A 24,026-nucleotide genomic window follows, 5' to 3' on the forward strand; every position below is an offset into this window, starting at 1 on the left:
AGGTGGCAGCCTGTTTTTAATCCAACGATGGAAAACCCCCTAGGATTCTTGCACTGGAGAGAAACTCTTTTACACCATTTAATACAGAACTGTAAAATCATTAGGTCACTCTTTACAACCGCTCTGATCAATTGGTGAGAACTTCTCCCGCAAAGCACAGAGACTGCTCTGTTGCTTTTACATTTCTTTTTGACAATGGATTGAAGAATGAATCCCTTTAAGTGAGTATCAGACCCAGAGAGTAAGGGGCGGGGGAAGAGAGAGAGAGAGCACCTCTATGGCTGATATCAGAGATCATTTTCATTTTAAAGTTCCCCAACTAGTAACACAGTGGAGGTCGGGATCTTCCCCTTGTTGTTTATTAAGACCATCTCCAAATTGTGCTGTTATACCTAAGGGGCTGTATAAACAGAATGTCATATGTAATTTCATTTTTGTGGGGGGCTGGATGCGCTCTTTTCTTCCGGGTCCAAATGAACTGGCTTACCTTTTAAAACCTTATTTTCTAGACATCTTTTGCTTAGTGTCTGGGGCACGTTAAATGCTAGGATCCCAGACATCATGACTTAGTCCTGGTGGGGAATGACTGATGAGTAAAGATTAAGTAAATATGTATGAAGGATGAGTAAGAGGGAGGGGAGATATCCAGCTAGTGTGTGAAGGAGGTAAACCCCAAGGAGATGAATTGGTTAGAGTGGTGTGAAAGGGGACAAAGAGGAGTAATGCGACAAAATCAAATAAGGAAAAATGTTGATTGTCAGGAAAATCTTCCTGACAATGAGCTGCATTGTTCTCTCGGGGAAGTGGTGGTAGTCCCATTGATGGGGGTGTTTAAAGATATGCTGGGCAACAGAAAACACACTGCGGTGATCAGTTCTGTCTTGGTGGGTGGATGGTGTAATGCTGGCTATGTAGATTGGTGGAGGAAGAAGTGGAGGAAATTGTGTATTTCGCAGCACACAAGGAATCTTTATTAAATGTACTTCACCAAATGACCGAACGACCCACAAGGTGGTTTGGCAAGAGCCCGCTGTTAATTACAACATTGGGAATATTTACGCCTCCCCTTTTAAAACACATCAGATAAGGTAATTCTGGGTGGCAGAAATAGACATGCCATCAGCAGCTTGGTGGGTTGGGTTTATTGTTTGTCACAGGCCATGGCTAAGCTCTACTGCGTTAAATTAAAAGAGAAAAAATCTCTAATAAAAGATCACTCAAAAGCAGAGGCAGGTAAACGTGGCCAAGGGGAATCCCAACCGTGCAGTGGCATCATGCTGGTGGCACTCCACGGACTCCCCAAAATGCTGCTCCTGATCTCCTGGCAAGGAACCGAGCAGCATTAAGTCAGCCCCAGGAATTTAATCCTTAGGAGGCTGTTGGGCAGTTTAAGAGATTCGGAAGGAGATCTAAACATTAATGACCTGATTTAGAGATTTGAGGTTGGCTCTGAAGCTAGCAGAACAGCAGTAAGTTGGGAAGCATTGGCTGGACTGGATTTCAAACCGTGGGCTCAGGGCCCATTGAGTGCCTACCTGGTTATTCTAATCAGAAAGCTTGGGTTCAAGGCTGAGCTTGTAGTGCTCCTTAACTAGTTCTCCCTGAGCTGGTAATGCTCATGGGCAGTTCACCAAGGCATCAGGCGAGGTGTAGTTATACCCAGCTGAGACCTGTGACAGTAATCAGAAGGCGTATGATGTAGTGCATAGGGCACTGGACCTGGGTTTTAATCCTGATTCTGACCTGCTGTGTGAACTGGGGCAAGTCACTTCACCTCTCCATGCCCTTTGTTTTGTCTATTTCGATTGCAAGCTCTTCGGGTCAGGGACTGTCTCTCACAATGCGTCCGCACAATGGGACCCTGATCTTGACTGGGGCCTCTAGACGCGACTGTAATACAGGTGATGGTGATCAATTCGCAAAGAGCACTCTAAGGAAGGGAGGGTGACTGAGACTGGGCCCCCTTGATTTCAGTGGCAGGCTTGGGTACAATGAAGGATTCACAGCATCTGCAGCGGTTTTTATTTAATTTTGAGGGGCTTCTGCTGAGGAGAAGAAACTCATTACTAAATCGTTGGCACTGACTGGGAGGAAGCTCACACTGCTGATGGGTCTTTCTATCCCTCCAGACCTCCCTCCTGTCTGGCTTTGTGCTGCTGTTTTGGTTGGTGTAGGACAGCCCAGAGAGCTGGTAAGGAGATCTGAGGTTTAGGTGTGTCTGCTTCATATGGGCTGGGCTCTCCTTATTCACCAAGTAAGTCTGACTGAGGCACATGCTTTCTTCCTGTGTCGGGAGTGACTCAGGTACAGGAGCTGATAAAACCACCTGAGAAGAGAAAGCGAAGCACACTGGAAAGCCAGCTGCAAGCTCACTGCTCTGCTCTGGTGTATTGTGTATTCATGCCTGGATCCCCAGAAATGACTTTGCACTGGCTGCTAACCCTGAGCTGCCTCTGTGTCTCTCTCTTCCTGCCTGCAGCCATCGGTACCAACAGAAGAGAAGGTGAGGCTTACATGATTAGATCTTCCTGCTTCAGTTTAGAAAACTGATTCCACTTACAATTTTTTTTTTTTTAATTCTGCACTGGGTGAAGGGTACTTCAAATGACCTTAACTGCTACAGAGCCCCTAGGTGAGACCACACCAAGCTGTGAGATCTCACTCCCCTTCTCCTGGGATTTCTCAGAGACGCTTGTGGATGGGAGTGATAATGTTTTGGTTGGGAATAAACACTTGATACTGTACTATTATCTGGATTTCCTCAGAACTTAAACATCACAGGAATGCTGCATTGGTTCATCAGGACCACTGGTAGCCCAGATTATTCTGGGACCCTCTTTAAATAACTTACTGGCGTGTAACTACTTTCTTTAAAGACTCTCTATTTGAGAGAGATTTGGGTCTGAACATGCTAATTACATTATGCTGTATTGTGTTAATATAGCACTTTTAGTAGCCCAAAGTGTATGTTGCTAAGCCAATGCATGAACTGGAAGAAGAGAGCCTTTTTTGGTTTAGTAACACTTACAGAATTCAGATCTTGTGGAGATTTGCCTTTCAAAATGTTTTGTGTTAGACCAGGTCTGCACACCCAGTGTTTGCAGCTTTCTGGTGAACACATGTACAGTTATCTGTTGTGACACCACACAACTAGTGTTTTTATATGTTGTGAGATACTCTGTATGATGGTGTTTGGTTATATATCTATACATGTTTGAATGGGTGATTGTGACCGGTACTGTGACAGTGCAACTATTTATGTGTGCGGCTGTATGACGGTGTGACACCTTGCCTGTATAGTATGTTTTGCTACATTGCATTGTATTGCATGTATGGTTACAGAGTGTGTATTGACAGTAGTAGGGTCTTCATAGACCGTGCAAGCTGGTCTGACCTTATGGCTATTGCTGCTACTATGTATCATAACCCATGATAGTGTCACACCATTGTATAGGTGTGTTTGTGACTGACTTGAATGTGTGTTGTAGGCAATGACATGCCACAAAGTTTGTTTATAGATATTTGCTTAACACTGTAAGTTTGAGGGCAGCATCTGTGACTACGTTGATAAAGGCGTGCTGCTGTGTATACTTCATATTTGCCTAAATGTATTTTGTTAGAGTTTAATACATTTTAAATTTTAGTGGCTTGGAAGTAGGGTCTATAATTTCAATTATTTTTAATGTAAACACACCAAGAGATGATAGAAAAAGTAAAGGAAGAAGTATTGAAAACAATCCTGTTTTGCAAAAACAGATCTGATTTATGTAAGGTGCAGCACTAATCAGATTATTAAAACACATATAATTATATCTGAAATGAAATCTCTTAATAAATCATCATAGTTTCTCTTCCCTTTTCCTGCAGTAAATGAATCTGTGTAGTCAGACGTTCAGTTTATGTGGACTTTGAACTTATTATTCGCACTTGGTATAGAGTGACAACCAATGGCAAATTATTGACAGGCTCTTATTGAGCAGGATTAATCTATTACAAACTTCCTGAATCAGTTAATCAAAAATAGCTCAATTTTAATGTTGTTTGTACTCTCTCCTGCACTCACCAACCAGCCATGTCCTCGCAATTAATACACTTTTGTTTACAACTGAACTATTTAAATCAGATTAGCTAAATATGAAATCTCATTTAGTTACAGAAGATCAGAGGCTGGTTTTTCAAACTGCTCAGCAAAACCCGTTGTAATAGATGTGTATGTTGTGATGTAGGCAGGTGTGTGACACTAAAAGTTTCCTGATGTAGGCAGTGTGTCATTCAATGAGTGCATGCGTGGTTGTCAGCATGGCATTGTTTATAATTATTTGGGCATGGAAGGCTGTGCACTAGCATGAAACAATTTTTTCCATGTGCCATTATATGTGATGGTGCGAGCTGTGTGTCACTTGTGGCGTGCGTGTCTTTTTCGGTTGGCTGTGGATTTATACACATTTGCCTCTACCCCTGCAGGTATTGGTGCCAGAGAGGGAGATCTAGGTTTACCTGTGCCTTGCGTCTGTTAAAGGCTGGTTCTCAAGCGTTTCTGGTGGGAGAAACATCCTTGGATGTATCAGGACCGTGGTGGAGTCAGATGTGTGGGGCTCAGCAGTGTTTGTTGTCCCCTTCAAGTGGGGAGAGTTTGGCACATGGATTGTAGGTGCTCTCATTATTCGGGGGCGAGAGAGGCTTTGGCAGCTGGAAGGGAGACTGAGTGAGTGCTGGATACCGGTGTGTGTTTCTGGGGCTGAAGGAATGGGTTGGATTTGGGTGCTAGCTGGCAAGGGTTGAGCCCACAGGTTCATCTTGCTGTGATGGGGTGGAGGAGGTGGCATGCTGGGCTGGGGCCCTGAGAAATACAGAGCTCTGTGCAGTTGGCACATGCCATGGGCTGGCCTCCCTAGTGCTTCCTCCTCTGACATTTAACTGTAGGAACGAATGGGTGGGTATTTGGGGCTCACTGACCAGCAAAGACAGCCACCCCCGGTCTGCGCCTTTCCGCCTGACAGGGATTCCTCTGCACTCTCCTCTGGGATGTACAGACCCTGCCAGGTTCCCAGGGCTCATACTGCAGTAATGAGCTCTTCAGGCTGGCCTAGAGATCTCAGACTCAGGCCTTTTCCTGGCAGAGGCCTGGGAAGCTCCACTGGCTCGGCACAGTGCTTTGTGTGCCACTTGGAAACTAGACAAGAGGGACATCTCTGCCATGTCTCCTCAGCTCTGTCTTTGTGTTTGTCCAGCCCCAGACAGAGTGATGTGCGTAGGAAAAGCAGGGTCAGGCCAGAAGAGGCATCATCCTGCAACATCACACTCCCCTCCTCTGCTCCTCCCAGGAAGCACTGACGCAAAATACATTCAATGTGGGAATTGCAGAGCCCCGGAGAGCCCGTAGGGGAGAAATACTGACGGCCTGGAGGAACAAGGCAGCCTGCTGAACTCCATGAATACTGTTGCCCCTTTTCGACCCGAGCGGCTAGTCAAAGTTCGGGGCCCTGGGGACGTTCCGTTTGGAAGTAGAAATTGATGGAGTCTGGGATTTTCTTTGGTGCAGTTTTGTTCATTTGCAAGGTACAAAGCCCCGCTTCTCTGATCGCAGGAGGAACTAGGGACAAAAGGAGCAGTTTCCTAGCTTACAGTCCCAAGCCGCTTTAGCCAGGACCTGACCCAAAAGCGCTCTCGCTTTCTCCTGAGTCATGCTGTGCTCATGGGCTCCTGCTTGGCTTTCTTCCTCCTCTGAGCCTCTCTGTCTCCAGCTTGTCTTTTTTACACACACGTGCACATGGCCCCCTCCCCCAAAGCCCCCTGTCTTCTCAGGGTCTGTCTACACTGCAATTAGACACCTGCGACTGGCCAGTGCCAGCTGACTTGGGCTCATGGGGCTCAGGTAAGGGGCTGTTTAACTGAGGTGTAGACGTTTGGGCTTGGATTGGAGCCTCGGCTCTAGGACCCTGTGAGGTGGGAGAGTCCCAGCGCTCATGCTGCAGCCTGAGCCCAAACATCTACATCACAATTAAACAGCCCCTTAGCCCAAGTCAGCTGGCAGGGGCCAGCAGCAGGTGTCTAATTGCAGTGCAGACCATACCCTCAGTCCAGAACTCCTGGGTGGGTTCACAATCCTCTTTTCTCTTGGGCGAGGGAGGGGCTTCCCCTTAACTCGTCCTGACAGTTATGCTAATTGAAGGGTGCGTTCACACCCAATCTCAAAGCGGTTTGTGTTTCAAGCAGCCCCCAGTCTCTCTCAGCATAGCAATGCCACAGTGCCTACAGCTGAGTGCAGGGCAGTGACATGAGTTATGGTTTAGCTCATTACAATGAAATAAATAGTATTGCCAAGCCACGACTCTGACTTCTTGTGGGCAGAGGCAGACTGGTGATGCTGCTGCTGATGATTGATGCAAGATGTGATCAGTTCATGGAGGCAAGCAAGATTTTCTGCTCTCCCATGCTTGACGAGTGATCAACACGGCTAAGACTTCAGGGGAGAAAGGAACTTCTTTCCCTATTTCGGGACCCAGTTTGGGCTCCCTGTCAGCTCTGTGGTGATGAGGAGGAATTCCAGGCTTTGGCAGACTTTCAGTGACCCGTGCGCATGTCTAATGGCACAAAACTTTGTGGACTTCGGTGTCATTCGCCTAGAGCAGGCACAATCCAGTGAAGAGTCTGTTGTGGAGATGGCAGTCCAGCGGTGAATTCTAGCTGCATTGAACTGACCGTCTGCTGGTTTTATTCATCTCCTAGAAGAAACAAATAGGAAAAGAAGATTGCCTGTGGATTCAGCCATCTCCATGGGACCTTACACGGAAAGGGGAGAGGTTATGGTTGTCATGGAAGATTTATTACATTTAAATGTGTTGGTTCCCAGGTGCTGAAGAGACTCTTTGCATGCTGATTTGGTCTGTAACGTTGCCAGCCTCATTCTTCACTACAGCTGAAATGTGAGTTGCACAGACTCAGGACCAACCCTATTTTCCTCTAAGGGCTGGTCTGCACTACAAAGTTAAGTCTGTTCAACTACATCGCTCAGGGCTGTGAAAAATTCCACACCCCGTGTGTTGTAATCGAGCCGACCTAAGCCCCAGCGTAGACGCTGCAAGGTCAACAGCAGAATTCTTCTGAGACCCTAGCCACCGCCTCTTGGAGAGGTGGGTTTACTACAGCAGTGGAAGAACTTCACTGTGCCACTATAGCATTCCTATATAGCATATAGCTACACCCTTCTTTATACATGAATTTAAGAATACAACAATGGTAGGGAGCCCAGGGCTTGCCCGTCTTCTGCTCCCGCCCTCCAGAAGCTGGAGTCATGATCAGAACAGCAGGCGAGAGTTTCTCCCTCTGTATGGTGTCAGGGATGCTTTGAGAATGAGGTTTTGCTGGGCACGTACTCTGGACCCCCCCATCTTGGCACAGCATTAAAGAACCCCAGCTGTTCTATCTGCAGGCCTCACCTTTTCCGAACAGCTGGAGAATTCAGTTTTCCCAAGGTAGGGCCTCTCAGCACCAGATAGGAAAGAGCTTTTCCACTGTAAATCCCCTTCTTCCCTCAGCCCTCAAACACAGCATCGCATTATTGACTCAGACAGTTTAGGGTTTTTTTTAAACTTAATCTGCTTTAGCTGTCCTGGGCAGAGGCTCCTGGGGAAAGCCCAGCAGTAGGAACGAACACTCAGTCCAGTATGGGACACCACTTCAGTTAATAATGCATTAGCCCAATCTATTGCCCTGGGCCAAGGCTATAGATGTCGCCCCCAGCATACTCCATGCGAAGGCAAGATGTGAAAATGTGCCCTGCTCTTATCCCCATAGGATGTGCTGACACCAGTTTAACAATCTGGCCAAACTTCTGGGATATGCAAAAGCTTCTTGGATGCTGTGCCCACGTGATCAGACAGCATTAAGCCGGCCACAGTGAACCACACAAGGGAGTCAAATGAGAATGGAAACCTTTTGAGAAAAATCTGGCTCAAGGAACCACTTCTGTGGCTCTGGAACAGACTAGTCTCCCAGTGGCAGGATTGCAAGTAGAGAATTATGTTACTGGAGTGGACCAAACTTGGATGGCGTATTCATTATGTTAGCAGCCCTGGCTGATGTATGTGAATGTGTTTGTCTGCCATGCACGTTAATGGTGCATGGGCGAGGATGTCTGTGTGTGTTTGGGAGGGGGCACTGGGCACTGTATGTCTAGGTGGTGGGAGTAAAAGGCTAGCCCAGCACGGTGGGTCACAAATGTGAACAACATTTTTAAAGGAAGAGGACAATGGGTCTAATTCCTAAGTAAAAATCTGAGTGCTAAAATACCAGGGGAGAGTTAGGTCTGCTCCCTGCAGCTGTGCTGGAGGGCAAGCAGGTTCCTAGGAGCCTTTCCCTGGCATGCTGCCCATCCTGGGGCTGGGGAGCACAACCACCAGGTGGCGATGGGGAGTGAGCACTGCCAGCAGCACTCAGCAGCCCAGGGATGGAGGGCAGAGGCTATCCCCTTCTGCAGCGTGGATGGCTCTGTGTCTCGAGGCAGATGTTAGCACTCAATGGAAGTGGAAAATGGCAACCATGTGTTACCCATCCTCACTCTATGCACCAGATTGCTGCTTGCTCTGGAATTCCCCCGATCAGTGTCTCTCCTTTCCTAAGCAAGAGATTTCTTCTTTGTTCTGTTCTCAAGCTTCTCTCTGTCTCCCTCTCTCTTGTTTGTCTTAGGAAACTTTCCCTGGTTTCCCTCTTTCCAGTGTCTCCCTTTTCCTTTGCCCTTCTGCATTTTGTCTCCATTTGTAAAGTGAGGTTAGCGCTGGTAGAAGATGCTGGATTAACAGCCTGGGAAACCCAGCTTCTTGGTCTAGATGAGGTGCAGCAGGTCAGACTTCCCTAGCAGGGACAATCTCTACAAGGGCAGCTCACCCCAATGGCCCATTCAGTCCTTGGCCTCTCTGATACAAGGTGGCCAGTGATTAGCAGGATTTTTCTAATATAGACACTTGGATGCTAGAAGCTGAGACGTTACAATTTCCAAACAGTTTGCAGATGGGGATGATTTTGAGCTAGTGACCTAGAGCAGTCTGCATCCAATTCTCCACATCTTCCCCATGTTCTAAACTTTTGCTAAATTGCTCCTCTCTTCCTGTCTCTCTGTTCTCAGCCCGTCTGTTCTTTTGACAACATCTTTGTCCTCCCACTGACCAAATGTCATCTGTAGTTGCTAAGGAACCCACAGGCCCTGTCCTTTCAACTGCCTCCTAAAGGGGACTTTGGCCCTACAGCTGAGTTTCTCTTTTTAAAAAATTGTGGTACTGAAAAGTGAGCTGTGTCTAGACATGCCTGGGTGTGCCATGTACGTGAAAGCAATTCTGGTGCCTTGAAGAGAATAATGTAATTCTCTTCAGTTGTAACCCTTCTGCCAGGTGGAGTCGGCAACAACAAGGGCTGGGTTCAATATCCAGGGTCCCTCTTAATAATACAACACAGAACTGGCTCGAGTCCCCACCCAGTAATCTGGGAAAATTAAACACCACCCCTTGGCGCCTCTAAGAGGCAACGCTTCCCCTCTTGTGAGCACTGAGTCTGTAGGGCAGAGAAAACTTTTACTACAAAGGGGATAGGAACCTGGCATTAATTTAGGGAAAAACCACAACCATGATTCAAACACATCTGACCACGAGCAAAACTCCCACCCCAGAGTACATTGGGCAGTGTCCTTTGCCTCCGTTTTTCACCTTGCGTGTAAAAATCCAACAAACTAATGTTTCTTACCTTTAACACGTCACTCCCCTCTCCCTCCAGTGCCTCCCACTCCCAGCTGCTGTCCTTGGGCAGTGGAGACCCAGCATTCAGAGATGCATTCATGTGAGTTCACCTCCCATCTAGAGGGGGAAGGAATGTCAAGCAATGCCTTCCTTGCCGCTGCCACCGCAACGGGCTCACAGTTCACACCGTGTCACTGCTGCACCATTGTTCATTCTGCTGCTGTCATTTGTTGTGCCACCGTTCACTCCACCGCACCATCATCTGCTCCATCACCAATGGCCCTGTGCTGTCACCTTCTGCTGCCATCTGCTTCTCTACTGTGACCTCTGCAAATCGGTCTCTTGAGGTTCCACCCAGGTCCCAGTGATTTCAGCTCTCAGTGTGGGTACCTCATGTGACATTGTGCAGTCTATATGGTTTTATAAAAATATAAGTGAATGTAAGGTAATTGGGATATGCTTCATGCAAAAGGTCTCTTGTAAGGTATCATTACAAAGCTCATAATCTACTGAGTGTGATCATCCTATTTGTAGAAATGTACCACTCTTGTATCTAAAACTAGAAATATAAAACATAACTCTGAGGGCCTATTGTAATTATGTAAAGTGTGGGCCATTAATGATGGTTTGGAATCTTGATGACTCCCATTAACAAGGACCATTGTCTGCAGATGACTGTGTTTACCTGTGAGTCTTCCTGTATATGTGTGTGCTGGCAAGTGGGCAATGAAGTCTTGCAGTGACATGTGATCATGTCACCTGAACTGGAATCCATCTTTAACCTGGTGCTTTTCCAGTGAGAGGGCGTGAAAACCCAGAGGGACAAAGAGTTCCCGCCTTATGCAAAAGATATATAAAGGGGTGGAAGAGAACAGAGAGGGAAAGGAGCCATCATGGAGAAGCCCCTAGCTAACACCTAAGCTGGAACAAGAGCTGTACCAGGGGAAAGAATTGTGCCCAGGCCTGGAAGGTGTCCAGTCTGAGAAAAACTTACTGAAGCATCTCTGAGGGTGAGATTATCTGTATTTAGTTTGATTAGGCATAGATTTGCGCATTTTATTTTATTTTGCTTGTGACTTACTTTGTTCTGTCTGTTACTACTTGGAACCACTTAAATCCTACTGTCTGTATTTAATAAAATCACTTTTTATTTAGTAATTTACTCAGAGTATGTATTAATACCTGGGGGAGTAAACAGCTGTGCATATCTCTCTATCTGTGTTATAGAGGGCGAACAACTTATGAGTTTGCCCTGCATAAGCTTTATGCAGGGTAAAACGGATTTATCTGGGTTTAGACCCCATTGGGAGTTGGGCATCTGAGTGCTAAAGACAAGCACACTCCTGTGAGCTGTTTTTGGGTAAACTTGCAGCTTTGGGACAAGTGATTCAGACCCTGGGTCTGTGTTGGAGCCAGACTGGAGTGTCTCGCTCAGCAAGACAGGGTGCTGGGGTCCTGAGCTGGCAGGGAAAACAGAAGCAGGGGTAGTCTTGGCACATCAGGTGGCAGCTCCCAAGGGGGTTTCTGTGATCCAACCCGTCACACCTCACTGCTAGTGCAGGCTGGACAGTCTCATCTGCGGAAAGGCTGTCCCACAGCACTTAGACCTGATTACTGGTGATTTCAGTTCTAGTGATCACTTAACAAAACAAAAGACTCTCTATGGAGCCTAATTAGCTCTGTCTTTAAACAGAGGAGGGGGTAGGTTAAATGGCATCCAGGAGTCTTAGGCAGAACCCACACTTCCAGGCAGGAACACCTGTCTCCCCCCCCCCCAACCCCCCCACACACTCCACTGGGTTCTATGATTCACTGTAATGAAATGCTGTTACCTTTATTGTATGAGTAAAGGGCAGCAGAACTGTACTTAGCCTGTCCAGACTGAGGGGGTCACCCTCAACCGAACTGAACTCACTAACAGGGGCTTTGGATGCCAGATCCCAGTGGAGAGTGTGTGTGTGTGTGGGGGGGGGACAGGTGTTCCTGCCTGGAGGTGTGGGTTCTGCCTCATTACCCTTGCTTTTAAGTTTAATTTTTTTTATTAAAACTAATGTTAAAATTGTCAAATACACAGGTTAAGGAAAGCGTGTCTATACGTCTTACTAAAGTGATTTGTAACCCAACAGCAGCCAAAATTGATCACTCGGGCAACACATATGCTCTGTCTGCTGTATACCTAGGCAGGGTAGGTGTGCTCATATACATACAGTCTGGTCCTGAAGCCTTTTCTCCCCAGCTCGTGGCTAGCTGTCAGGGAAGAGCTCCTTCAGAGCTTGCTTACACAGCAATAGAAAAGTTCTCAAGCAGCATCCCAGGTAGGCTATTCAGACAATCCATTCTCTGAAGATCTGTTCCTTAGAGGAAAGCCAGATTTACACTTGGAAGGATCTGCTGGTATAACGATACTGATATATTGTACCAGCAAAGCTCTCTTCTTGTGGATGCAGCTTATATTGGCAAAGGGTTTATTAGAGCTAGCCAGCCAGAGAGTGATGGGGGGAACTTGTGTCATCCTGTACAGGAGAGATGCTCAAATGTTATTACTAAATGTCTATAGCTCGACTCAGCCCATCCTACAGGTTTTTGTGTCTGGGGGAGATGAGTGTTCAAGACTGGAAGGCGGTGCAAGTTATTCACAGGCCCAGAGAGAGGCTGTCACACCTATCTGCGTGTGGAAGTGGGGAACATGCAGGGGGTGGTAGGTACATGTGGCTCTGACAGTGAGCACAGATTTGCAAGAGATCTTAGTAAGAAACCCTTCTGAGCTCTGGAATCTTGTTCTGAAGGAGTCACGGAGAAACGAGGCAGGTAGGGACAGCGTGAAGGGAAACAGAAAATTACATGTGAAAGAGCATACAGTTACAGACACGTTGCAAGTGATGTCAGTGTCCTCTCTTCAAAGACTGCAGTGGGGTGGGAGGTGCTCTGCACATCACAGGATCTGGCTCTTTATCCCTGGCTGAAGAGATTTCTTTGCTTGAAGGGGTTTTGCATGTGAAAATGCCGGAGAACTAGTTGCAACATTACATTAATGATATGGAGTGTTTGCCAACAATTACCACATTTGATACGTAAACCAGGGGATATCTGCTGTCTCCAATGCTGCAGCATCCCTGGCTGGGGACATAGCGGCACTGGGGTTCCCCAGGCTACAGCTGTCCCCCTCGCTCCCACCGTGGTCCATGTACTGTTGCATATTGAGTTGGGCTCCGCCACACGGAATCAGTGGCTGAGTTGAAGCAAGGAGGAGGTGAGTCTGGCAGGATAGAGGCAGGTCTCAGCACTGAGATGCTGCTGAGTGCAATCAGCAGGGAGCAGCAATTAAAGGGCGCGTGCTGCTGTGTGGTGGAGAGGGTGAGATCAGCTCTGGTTGGTTTGGCAGCGCTAGCAGGCCCAGGGTTTGGCTGATGTGTGCGGCTGTCTCAGGTGTTTGGAATTCCAGTCATGTCTGAACCTGGTGGTGTGCGCTGGCAGCCAGCTGGGGCAAACGTACAGCTGCTGCTGCCAGGGGCTCCCAGGATTCCTACTGCTAATCTCCGATCACAGGAGTGTTTGGATGCTGATGGGCGTGAGAGTGCAGGGAACCATTTCTGAACACACCATTCTTCCCAGCTGTCCTTATTGGGTGATCTCCCTGTTAACCAGCACACTCGGACATGCAGTCCAGCTGTGCCCCGGCCTCAGCCCAGTTTCCTGTTGCACCCAATGCTCCCCCTGCAGCAGCAGGCCCTGGCCAGTGGCTGCAATAGGTCTGCAAGCTGTTCCAAGGGGCAGGGCAGCCTTATGAAGCAGTTGCCCTGTGGGCGTCCCTGAGCACTGGTATCAGTAACCTAACAGACGCACTGCCAGCCGCTGCCCTGGATTCTCATCAAGTTTGGAAGAGCTTATCCAGACTCTTCCTGTTTTGTGGGCCTGGGGATAGTCGTAGAGTGACATCATTGCTGCATAGTGACAGATTCCCAGCTCGGCGGGTGTTTGTCTGTCCAGCGCGCTGCGTTCTGTGTGGGCTCTTTCCCTCTCTTCTCTTTCCCCTTTGGTTTGGTTCCTTATTTCTGAGCCTTCACCCCACATAAAGCACTGAACAAACATGACCTATTACTTTCTGTTGCAGATGACTTTGTGCTGGACGTATTTCTGCCATTTTCCCCTTTGTTTCATTGTAAATGGTGATGCTCCCCCCACCCTTTGTATAGACACAAAAGATTAGATCAATTAGATGAGATTCATTTTCCCTTTGCCCTAAATACCTGTCCCTTGTGCTCTCTCAGGAAGTCTGGACAATGGGACACAGCCGCAGCTGGTATAAACCTGCATCACTCCACTGACCTACAAGGAGCGACTCCAATTCACAGAGGCTCAGAATCTGTCTGTGTGTGTGATTGGTGGTCAAATACAGCCAAACCGAAGAGCAGGGTGGGGGGGAATATTTCTTTTAAATCTGTTGTGATCCCAGCCCAACAGCACTCTGTACCGTGAGTGCTGCTGTGGTGTCAGACTTCCAGAAGTGACTAACAGACTTTGGCCTCCTACAAAATCTAGCCTCAGGATTTTGCTTTCTTAAGAAAACTTATGGTGGTTCCCGAGAGTCCAAATCACCAAAAGAACCCAGCATACCTCACACCAATTGGCATAAATCAGGGTGGCCAAACCCGAGCTCGTGAGCCACATGGGGCTCTTTTACAGTTAAAATGTGGCTCGCAGAGCCCCCCCACATCCCCATCCCATTCTCCACCTACATCCTGGGGCTGGGGGAGTTCAGGGCTTCTGCCCTGTGGTAGGGTGGTGGGGCCTAGTGGCTTCTGCCCTGCTGGGAAGGCGGGTTTCGGGCCTTCAACCGCTCCTGCTGAAGCCCCGAGCCCTGGCTGGCACACCCAGCTCTCAAACTTCTGAAGATTATCGTATGCAGCTCAGAGGGTCAGTAAGTTTGGCCACCCCTGGCATAAACTAAGGACACGAATCGCTGGATGATAGTGGTCCATTAGGGTTGCCAACCCTCCAGGGCTGTCCTGGAGTCTCCAGGAATTAAAGATTAATCTTTAATTACCGATTGTGTCAGGTGATGAAACCTCGAGGAATACGTCCAACCAAAATTGGCAACCCTACGGTCCGTTCAGGTCAAGGTTGGGGCATGTTAGTGGGACAATGCACTGCCCGTGCTATGCGTGTTTTCTGGCTAAACAGAGGGCTTTGATATCCACAATTCTCAGGCTGGCACCCTTTACCGGCACTACGTTTGCACATGAAAACTTAACCTCCAAACCTGATCCCTTCTGAGTAAGAGCTACTGGGGTCCCTCTGTTTAACTGTGGCCATGTCCTCTGCTCTTTCAGTCTGTGACTGCAATGGGAAGTCCAGTCAGTGCATCTTTGACAGGGACCTGCTCCGAGAAACAGGAAATGGGTACCGTTGCCTCAACTGCATCGACAACACAGATGGCGTTCACTGCGAGAGGTGCAAGGAGGAGTTCTATCGCCAGCGGGATGGAGAAAGCTGTCTGCCCTGTAACTGCAACCCCAGAGGTACCTGAGCAGCTAGATGGGGACACAGGAGGAGGTGGGGGGCGCTTCAGAGGGAAAAAGGGATTGCCCCGAGGGAGGGGGCCTGGGCTAGAAGTGATCAAATCCAACAGCTGTCTTGGAGCTGCTATGTATTGCCAATTAAAATAATTCCTGCCTGATTCTGGTGGATTAAATTGAATGGATCCTTAGCCATGTCTCTCCCAAACTCTATCTGTTATGGTGAGTGCTGGCCGGGTTGTGGGAAGAAGGGACAGTTTGCCCTGGGCCCCCCTTTTGAGAGGGCCCCCAAACTGAGTGGCACTGAGACCTAGCACACGGGGATGCAGCACCACTCGGGTTTGGAGGGTGACCAGGCCACACCTGAGTGATGCTGTGACTCTGCACGTCAGGTCACAAAGCCCCTCCATCGTAATGTCATGACTTAGGGGCTGCCAGGCCAAACCTGAGTGGTGCTGTGCCCCGTGTGCCAGGATGCAATACCTGTGCGACAGGAGCTGCTGCTGCAGGGTGAGTGCAGGGTGTGGTGGCTCAATTTCAGATTTTGCCCCCGGCCCCTGAAAAGCTCTGTGCGGCCAGACGCTGCTGGGACGGTCATGCTGCCGGAGTCCCCGTTGTCATCAGCACGGCAATGCTCTGAGGCAGCTCATGCTGCTGAAATCCTACCTTAAGATGTGTACAGTGTCACTGCACTAACAACTTCCTTGCTAACCCTTTCCAGAGGGGGAGAGAGGGGGAAGGAGTGGGTCCCACCTATCTCAGCAAGCTGTGTCTTGCAACCGCTGCCCTCCCTGCAGTGTCTTTCCCTTGTAACATTTTAATAATATGGTATCATAACCCTGGAGGCCAGCGTGAGGCGTTCTGTGGGCATGGCTCACGGATAGCAAATGTTCTAAATTAGTTCATCTGAGCACATCCAAGCCAGCTCCGTTCAAGTCTGGCGAATGAATATGAGCTCTTGCCAGTTCAGGTCCAGCAGATCTAGAGAAATTTGTGGTTCAGAGGGTTCAGAACAATCCAGAAGAACCCATGCTGCAGAAGCTCAGCCTTAGGTGGGCTGCCGTCACAATGTGATGACTTAGACGGCACTAATTCATTGTTCGCTTCAGGCTGGGTTTGCTGAACTTTGTGGCTAAAACCTGAATTGGAATCTAAACCTCTGCCATGGATTAAGAGACTGCAGATGGAGAAAGAAGGATTTAGTGAGAGCAGCTCAGCCTTACAAGGCACTTAACCTTTGCGAAAAAACACATAGCCCGGGGTTAGGTTGCTACTCAGTGAGTCATGCAAGTTCATCACCCTTTAGAAATGTCATTGAGAACGTAGATCTGATGGAAAGCTTTGGGGTTTGGCTCCGGGACAGGCCTGGCATTCAAGGAGCACGCAAGATAGCAGGCTGCCTAATAGAGTGAGACCGGAGCTATTGGCTTCACCATCCCCTCTTCTCTTTACCATCTGCACTATGTTAAAGGCTCTCTGTCATTTTTAGTGAGTGGTATACCCTAAAGCCAAGACTGTCAGGAAGCACAGGCATATCCTGTGAGTGGCAGGAGTAGGGGATGTAGACCCATGTGCTAAATTGCATTAGTCATTGCATGCACAACTTCTGCACTCTGCGCAGTATTCCATCTCTGCTGCACAGGCGCTTTGAGTATTCCAAACCTCTGAGCAGCTCCAAACAGCTGTCGGTTCTTAAACTCAGCCTGCCGCCGAAATATGTCCTTCATGGCCGCTTTTAACTGTCACGCTTGCTCTCAGCCTGCCAGGCCACTAGGAGTGGAACCTGTCCCCACTCTGTTAAAAGTTTGAACTCAGCAGGTTGAGGGTGATCAAAAGGTGGGGCCATCTGATTGCTGTTCAGAGGTCTGTATGAAATGCATTTGCTGGCCTTTGTCCAGATCCCAGGGGACAGGTATGCACATCACACAAGATCTTAGCCAAAGCCCTAGACCTCACTGAGCCTTGAGCCAGGTCCACAGCTGCCACCACGTTTTGAAGTAATTGGCATTCTCGCAAGAGGCTGAGGATTGACTGGGCCATAGAGGTGTAAGCATAGTTCTGTTCCCAAGTGTGAAGTACCATGTCTGGGGGTGGGCGGCAATGTACAGATGCTCACCAGGCTGCTGTACCTGTTCTGTGGATAAATAGAAGACTTCAGTCACCAAAGTTACTGTAGCCTGCTACCTCTCCCCAGCACTGCCACTTTAAAAGAGGAAATAATAGATAAACCACACACAGCGTAAATGCCCTCGATGCTGTTTATGGCGCACTGACCCATGGCAGCTCATTCTTGTGACAAGAGATGGGCTTAATGGCTTTGATGTCCTGGAGGGAATCCCAGCAGAGGTGTTCGCCTTGTTGCAGTGATTACATGGCAGGGATGTCTGTTGCTTGTCTAGTTCTGGTGGTAATAGCCAATTATCTGTGCACAGAAAATACCTGCATTTCTTAAATGCTACAGATGCGCTGTACATGTCAATGAAGCTCTGCACACGTCCATTGTCCACAAACACAGAAATCAAGTCGTCTTTAGAACCATTCATTAATACTGAATAGAAGTGCACAGAGGTTTTCTTCTGTGTGTTGGTTGGTTTAAATTCTAGGACTGAAAATATCGACTTCTCTTTGGATCGTTCCCAAGTACTGCATTCTAACAGGAATGGAAACCGGTGCATGAGAGCACACTGTGAATATGGCAGTGTGAATATGAATCTGTTCTCTACTGTAGTCTGTCTCCCTGTCACTCAGGCAGGCAGGGCAGCAGGTTAGCTGGAAATAGAGACAGCCAGTTCAGGAAGATGGTGTGACTTGATGTCATGTGGGCAAGCGTGGGCAACAATCCTGGTCCAGATCCTCAGCTGGTATAAAATTGGTGCAGCTGCATTGAAGTCAATGGAATTACATCAATTTACATCAGTTTGTGATCTGACTCAGATGAAACAATTCTGGGATTACCTGGTGTTGTGTGGTGGTGTTGAGGTTATTGTAGGACAAGAGGATCTTTGTCCCTTAAGAGTCCACCAGCTCCTACCACTTTTTATTCTTTGCCTGAAGTCATAATCTTTTGCGTGGGACGTCATAACAATTTCCACAGCAAGAACTGATATATCACGCACACGCTGTGACCTCATGGGTAGAGCCCTGCGCGGATACAAAATTTATGTCAGCATCCAATCCGCGATCCACAAGCATGGTCTGCGGATATAAAGCGGATAGCCGCAGATTTGCAGGGGTTTAGATATAAAATTTGGATCTGCATCCATCCACGATCCGCAAACATGATCTATGGATAGCCGCAGATTTGCAGGGCTCTACTCCTGGTGGAAATTAGCAGCAGGGGCAATGGAGATATTAAAATGAAAGCACCTGCCTTCAGCCAGTTACCTTGGATATCCCCAATATGGGGGAATTGACTATACAATAGTACAGGGGTGGCTAAACTGTGGCTTGGGAGCCACATACAGCTCATTTACAGTTAGTGTGGCTCACGGCGTCCCCATGTCTCCCCCCCCCACACACATTATCCACCTACTAGACTGGGGGCGGGGGGGTTGGGGGGAAGCTCAGGACCTCTGCCTTGCTGCGGGGTGGTGGGGTAGGTGCTTCTGCCCAGCAGGGAGGGGATTCTCAGGGCTTCTGCCCAGCAGGGTGTAGGGTCTCAGGGCTTCAGCAGGAGTGCGGCTGAAGCCCTGAGCCCTAGCAAGTGTGCCCCAGTTCTCGAACTTCTGAAGATTGTCATATACAGCTTGGAGGGTCAGTAAGTTTGGCCACTCCTGCAATAGTATATGATAAATAGTGAGATTTGTCTCAAATTAGATTTTTCCCCCCTCATATTTTTCCTAAGGGCCCCAGTGGGTGTTAAATTCCTTCAGGAGTGTTCTCAACCCGAGATAACCAGAGACAACACAGTGACGGTGAGACTATTGAATTCTCTGCTTCTCCTGTTCCCATAGGCTCTCTTGGCCTGCAGTGTGATAACTACGGCCGGTGCAGCTGCAAACCCGGGGTGATGGGCGATAAGTGTGACCGGTGCCAGCCGGGGTTCCATTCCTTCTCAGAGACTGGGTGCCAGGCAGGCGGACAAGTGTCGTAAGTACCTGATACAAGCTATGCAGGCTGGACTGTCCTTTCCAGAGCTTTGCAAGCCTTTGTGTGGAGCCTGTGGTGACTGGAGACAGTTTATTGATGGGCACTGTGCACAGGTAGCATGGTATGGTAGTTTCATTCCCTCTTCCTAGTGATGGGATACGAGGCATAGGCCTCTCTCTGATCCTTATTCCTAACACGGTGGCCATTGCCATTCTAGAAGTGGCCATGAGGACAGAAAGTGAAGTGCTCATTAATAACACTCCAGTGCACCTCCATGCAGAGCTCACGCCCTAATGTGTCCCCATCCCAGAGGTGAAACACGCCATATCTTCACAGACTCTGGCAGTTCACGTCCTGCAGTTGCTTATCTACTCTTATCCCGATTCATCTGGAGTGCTGAAACTCTAAGACAACACATTCAAAGCTGATGGAAAGAGATGCTTGGACACAGTGCACAATTAAGCCGTGGAACTCTCTGCCACATGATATTGCAGAAGCCACAAATTTAAGTGTTCAAAAAAGTGTAGTTATTTATTTGCACAATGAGAACATGAACAGTTACAATAAACAAATAAAACAAAACAAACCCTGCCTACAGGTGTGCCGCATATCACTTAGCATAATGGAGTGCCGGTCCTGAGTCCTGTGGCACTACCACATGCAAATAAATAAAACAGGGACATAATGGCTCATGCTCCTAGGCACAACCCAGACTTGAAGAGACAGGAGTTAGGAAGAAACTGCCCCCATGGACAGGTTAGTCCAGAATGATCTTTATGGGGTTTCTTGCGACTTCCTCTCACATGTCTGGTGCTGGCTACTGTCAGAGACAGGGTGCTGGACCTCAGATCTAATCCAATGTGGAGAGAGTTCTCAACCTGGAGGTGTGAACAAATATCAGGAGCAGTGACCAGTCTGCTGTGTCTATATTATTAAGCAGGAGGGGGTCCCTGCTAGATGGGGGCAAGGCTGAGAACCACTGTATTATAGCAATTCCTGTTTCTAATACATCACTGTGTACCACCGCTGGTGGGCCGACCAGGCTGGACCATGTACTTGCTGTGTATACTGAGCTGTTTACATATGCCCACGGCGGTGATTGAGCTGAACTGGAAATCAATCCAGGACACTTTCTTTCCTTCTCAGGAGTGCTCAGTGTGACTGTGATCCAGCTGGTAGTGCGGGGCATTGTGTTTCAGGTCACTGCGTCTGCAAGGCAAGTGTCTCGGGAGAGCGATGTGACAGGTACGTGCATGAGCCCTTTGCTTCTACAGATCAGGCTTTAAAGGTCCCCTTCCAAATACAGACCGCAGACCCAAAGGGCTCTGCTGATTAGCATGTGGCGCGGGAGGGGGAGGAAGTGGGGGTGTGAACCACCTCCACAGGCTGCGATTTCTAGTCCTAAAGCCTGTTGCCCCTCATGTTTCCCAGAGCCCGGCTACGCCCTTTGCCCTCAGGCTGTAGTGCCAGACCTTTTGTTTTCAAGGGACTGCCACTGGGCCCAAAGCCTTGTGTGGTTCCCATTGGCCTTTCCCTTTGTGAGGATACCCAGTATCTCTCTGCCCGGGTGCCAGGTCACAGAGTAACCTGGAGGCATGGCAATAGCCTCACCTGCCATAAACAGGAGCAGGGCACTGACTGAGCAGCAGAGCCTAAGAAAATCCCCTAATGTGTGTGTCAAAAAGTGCCTCTGGACGCGTTCTTCAAAGCCAGTTGCACCATCACACACCCAGCAGGGAGCTATTATTCCTCCCAGCCCTCTGGAGCAGAGCCATGTCCAGGCAGGTGAAGCTGCATAGCAAGATCCACCCCAGAGCTGCTACAGTACATTCCTCGGGTACGTGCTGTGCTCTAAAGCTGCTCCCTTGCCCGGGACAGAGAAGGGCAGAGGGCTGGTGGGGGAGTCTGCTCCAGAGGTGGTGAATCACACTTGTTTATGAAGCCTTTACACAGGGGCCAGTTTTCGCAAGTGCTCAGCACCCACAAGTGGAGCCAGAGAGCTCAGCACCCAGCATGTGCTTTAGAAATTCTGGTCCTTAATGGGGGTTCTTGAGCTCTTTAATATACGGCCTATGTTGGGCCTTTGGGAAGGAAACTCCTTGTGGCTTTTTAGCAGCTGTTTGGACAATGGCTGGTTGGTGCTGGGGGAGGGGTTGTGGTGGAGGAGCTGTGAGAGAACTTGCACACGGCTAGTTTGAAATACCTTCTCTGCAGCTCAGTTGTTCCTGGCACTATTGAGCGCAAAAGGACAGCGAGTGACCCTCTGGCTGTAACCTCTGCTCAGAGAGAGATGCACGTGCTGACAGCCACACTCAGAGCCATCAGCTTTCAGGTGGCCAGTGGGTGCTTTGTGCTGGTTGGGTTTCATGGGTGTGTACAGGGAGGCTCACCCAATAAGCAGGTGAGGTGGTGCACACTGTGTGTGACACCAGGTGTTCTGTGCTGATGTGAAATGTACCGTAAAGCCCAGTGGATTGATGCATTCTCTTTTGCAGGTGCAAGCAGGGCTACTATCATCTGGACGCAAGAAACCCCGAGGGATGTTCCCAGTGCTTCTGTTATGGCCACTCCGCCATGTGCACCAGTGCAGAAAATTACAACATCCATAAAATCACTTCCACCTTCCAGCAAGGTAAAACCTCCCTCCCACCCCCATCCCTATCTTTGTATTACTGCATTACCTTCCCATAGTGTTTGCACCTTTGTGTACGCTGCCTGCTGGGAGGTGTGGCTCTGTTACCTCCTGCTCTACGGTGTGTGTGAATCTTCCTTTCACATGATGTTCCCTCGTGGGGATGGAGAGATTGAAAACCATCCTGCTAGACCAACCTATCCCACAGTGACCAGTTCTCAGTGATTGCTCAGCCTCCTTTCCAGCCAGCCGGCTCTCTTCATTCATTCCATGGCATGCCTGATGAATTTTTCCTCCTTTTGTGGACACGTGTTTTACTTAAGTGCATGGAGAGCAGCACTTGAGACAAATGCAGATATTCAGCTTTCTACTCATGGTTGCCATTGTCACCTATCAGATATGCATTGCACTGTGGGGGGAGGGCAGCCAGTCATTTGTTTTTAAAGAAATCAGTGGGCCAGATCCCCAGCTGGGGAAATCAGCACACTACACAGACATACACCTGCCGAGGATCTGTCGCAGGGTGTGTATTTATTAAATAGCAGGAGACGTTTATTCGGAGTAGTTTCTAATTCAGTTGTGTGTCACCTTTGATTTCATCAGAGCACCATGTGGCTAGCAGTTCTGATCTCACAGCTGCTCAAGCTTCCCTTTACAGCATTTACTCATGGACTGATTTGCAGATCATAGAAAGCCATATCTGAGAACACAAAGTCCATCTAATTCCATCTTCCTGCTCTTTGGCACGTGATCCCTGCTGTGAGCAAGGATATCTCCAGTCAGAGACAGCTAGCGTACGAAGAACTTGACTGGTGACTGTGGTCAAGGTGGTCACTAATGTACGGCGTGAGGAAATGGGTAGCGCTGGCCAGAATGCTGCCCTGGGGAGAGGCGAGGGAGAGTGGAAGTGTGCAGGGCAGAAATGATTGATTACAAATGACCTTCTGACTGCCTTTCCTTTGCTTCCGTTTGCTGGCTCTGATGGCTGCAAACTGTTTTATTTTCCCTTCTAGATGCTGAGGGCTGGAGAGGAGTGTATGTGAATGGGTCCCCTGTACAGCTCCAGTGGTCTCCCCGCCATCGGGATGTGTTTGTTACATCCAGGAGATCAGAGCCCACCTATTTCCTGGCGCCGGGTATGGAAGTGTGCGGAATGTGGGAGACAAGTGTAGGGAAGCAGCCAAAGGAGGAAGCGCTATATAATGAAACTGAGCTCTGCAAAGCTGCGCTCAGTGCGTAGCATAGACGTGATCTCACAGACCCCTCTCCTTCATGCTGCTGTGCTCGCACCCAGTCACACCTGGGAAATCTAGCTAGAAAAACACCCTAGAATAATACAGACTTGCTCAGTCTCACGCCACCTGCTGGCTTGCTGTTGCTGTGATTGGATAATTAATACTGATTGACAGACGGGGGCTTCCCTTTTTCATGACTCTGTGGTGGGGGATATTGGTTTTTGAGAGGAAGAGGGAGTTTGCCAATTGCACTGCGGAAGGAGTGGGTTTCCTGGTGTTCATCTACTGGCTCGCCCTGTCTCTGGCATGATCTTGTGAGCTAGCAGGGCCTGACATGAAGGAAGAGAGGTGGGGCCTAGACAGCCCTTTCTGGTCTGGGAATCATAGAATATCAGGGTTGGAAGGAACCTCGGGAGGTCATCTAGTCCAATCCCCTGCTCAAAGCAGGACCAATTCCCAACTAAATCATCTCAGCCAGGGCTTTGTCAAGCCTGACCTTAAAAACCTCTAAGGATGGAGATTCCACCACCTCCCTAGGTAACCCATTCCAGTGCTTCACCACCCTCCTAGTGAAAAAGTTTTTCCTAATATCCAACCTAGACCTCCCCCACTGCAACTTGAGACCATTACATTTGATGGAGAGAGGGCAGGCAGTAATGCAGGGGGGATGTGGGAGTGTTTTTCAAATATGAGGGAGTTTGGATGCTCTTTACCGGGGCTTGGAGTGAGTTTCAGCAGCAGAGGGTTGGACTGGATCAGGGCACTTGCCACTGAAAAGCCGGTAAATGCCGGATCCCCAGATTCATCACTCAGGCTGGTGGTGGGC

General features: G+C 48.8%; 1 protein-coding gene across 1 annotated transcript in view; it reads left to right on the top strand.

The window, feature by feature from the left end:
• The first annotated feature begins 2,400 nt into the window (after positions 1–2,400).
• LOC112113461 (laminin subunit gamma-2) overlaps positions 2,401–24,026 on the top strand; it is a 37,688-nt gene continuing 16,062 nt past the window's right edge. The window contains exons 1-6 of the mRNA XM_024209751.2: positions 2,401–2,503; positions 15,059–15,247; positions 19,198–19,333; positions 20,480–20,578; positions 21,829–21,965; positions 22,979–23,101. Of these exons, the coding sequence (XP_024065519.2) occupies positions 2,401–2,503; positions 15,059–15,247; positions 19,198–19,333; positions 20,480–20,578; positions 21,829–21,965; positions 22,979–23,101 (787 nt within the window). The remainder of the gene's footprint in view (positions 2,504–15,058; positions 15,248–19,197; positions 19,334–20,479; positions 20,579–21,828; positions 21,966–22,978; positions 23,102–24,026) is intronic.

Source organism: Terrapene carolina, unplaced genomic scaffold (genome assembly GCF_002925995.2).
Source record: "Terrapene carolina triunguis isolate 2854851 unplaced genomic scaffold, T_m_triunguis-2.0 Scaffold210, whole genome shotgun sequence".
NCBI classification, from domain to species: Eukaryota; Metazoa; Chordata; order Testudines; family Emydidae; genus Terrapene; species Terrapene triunguis.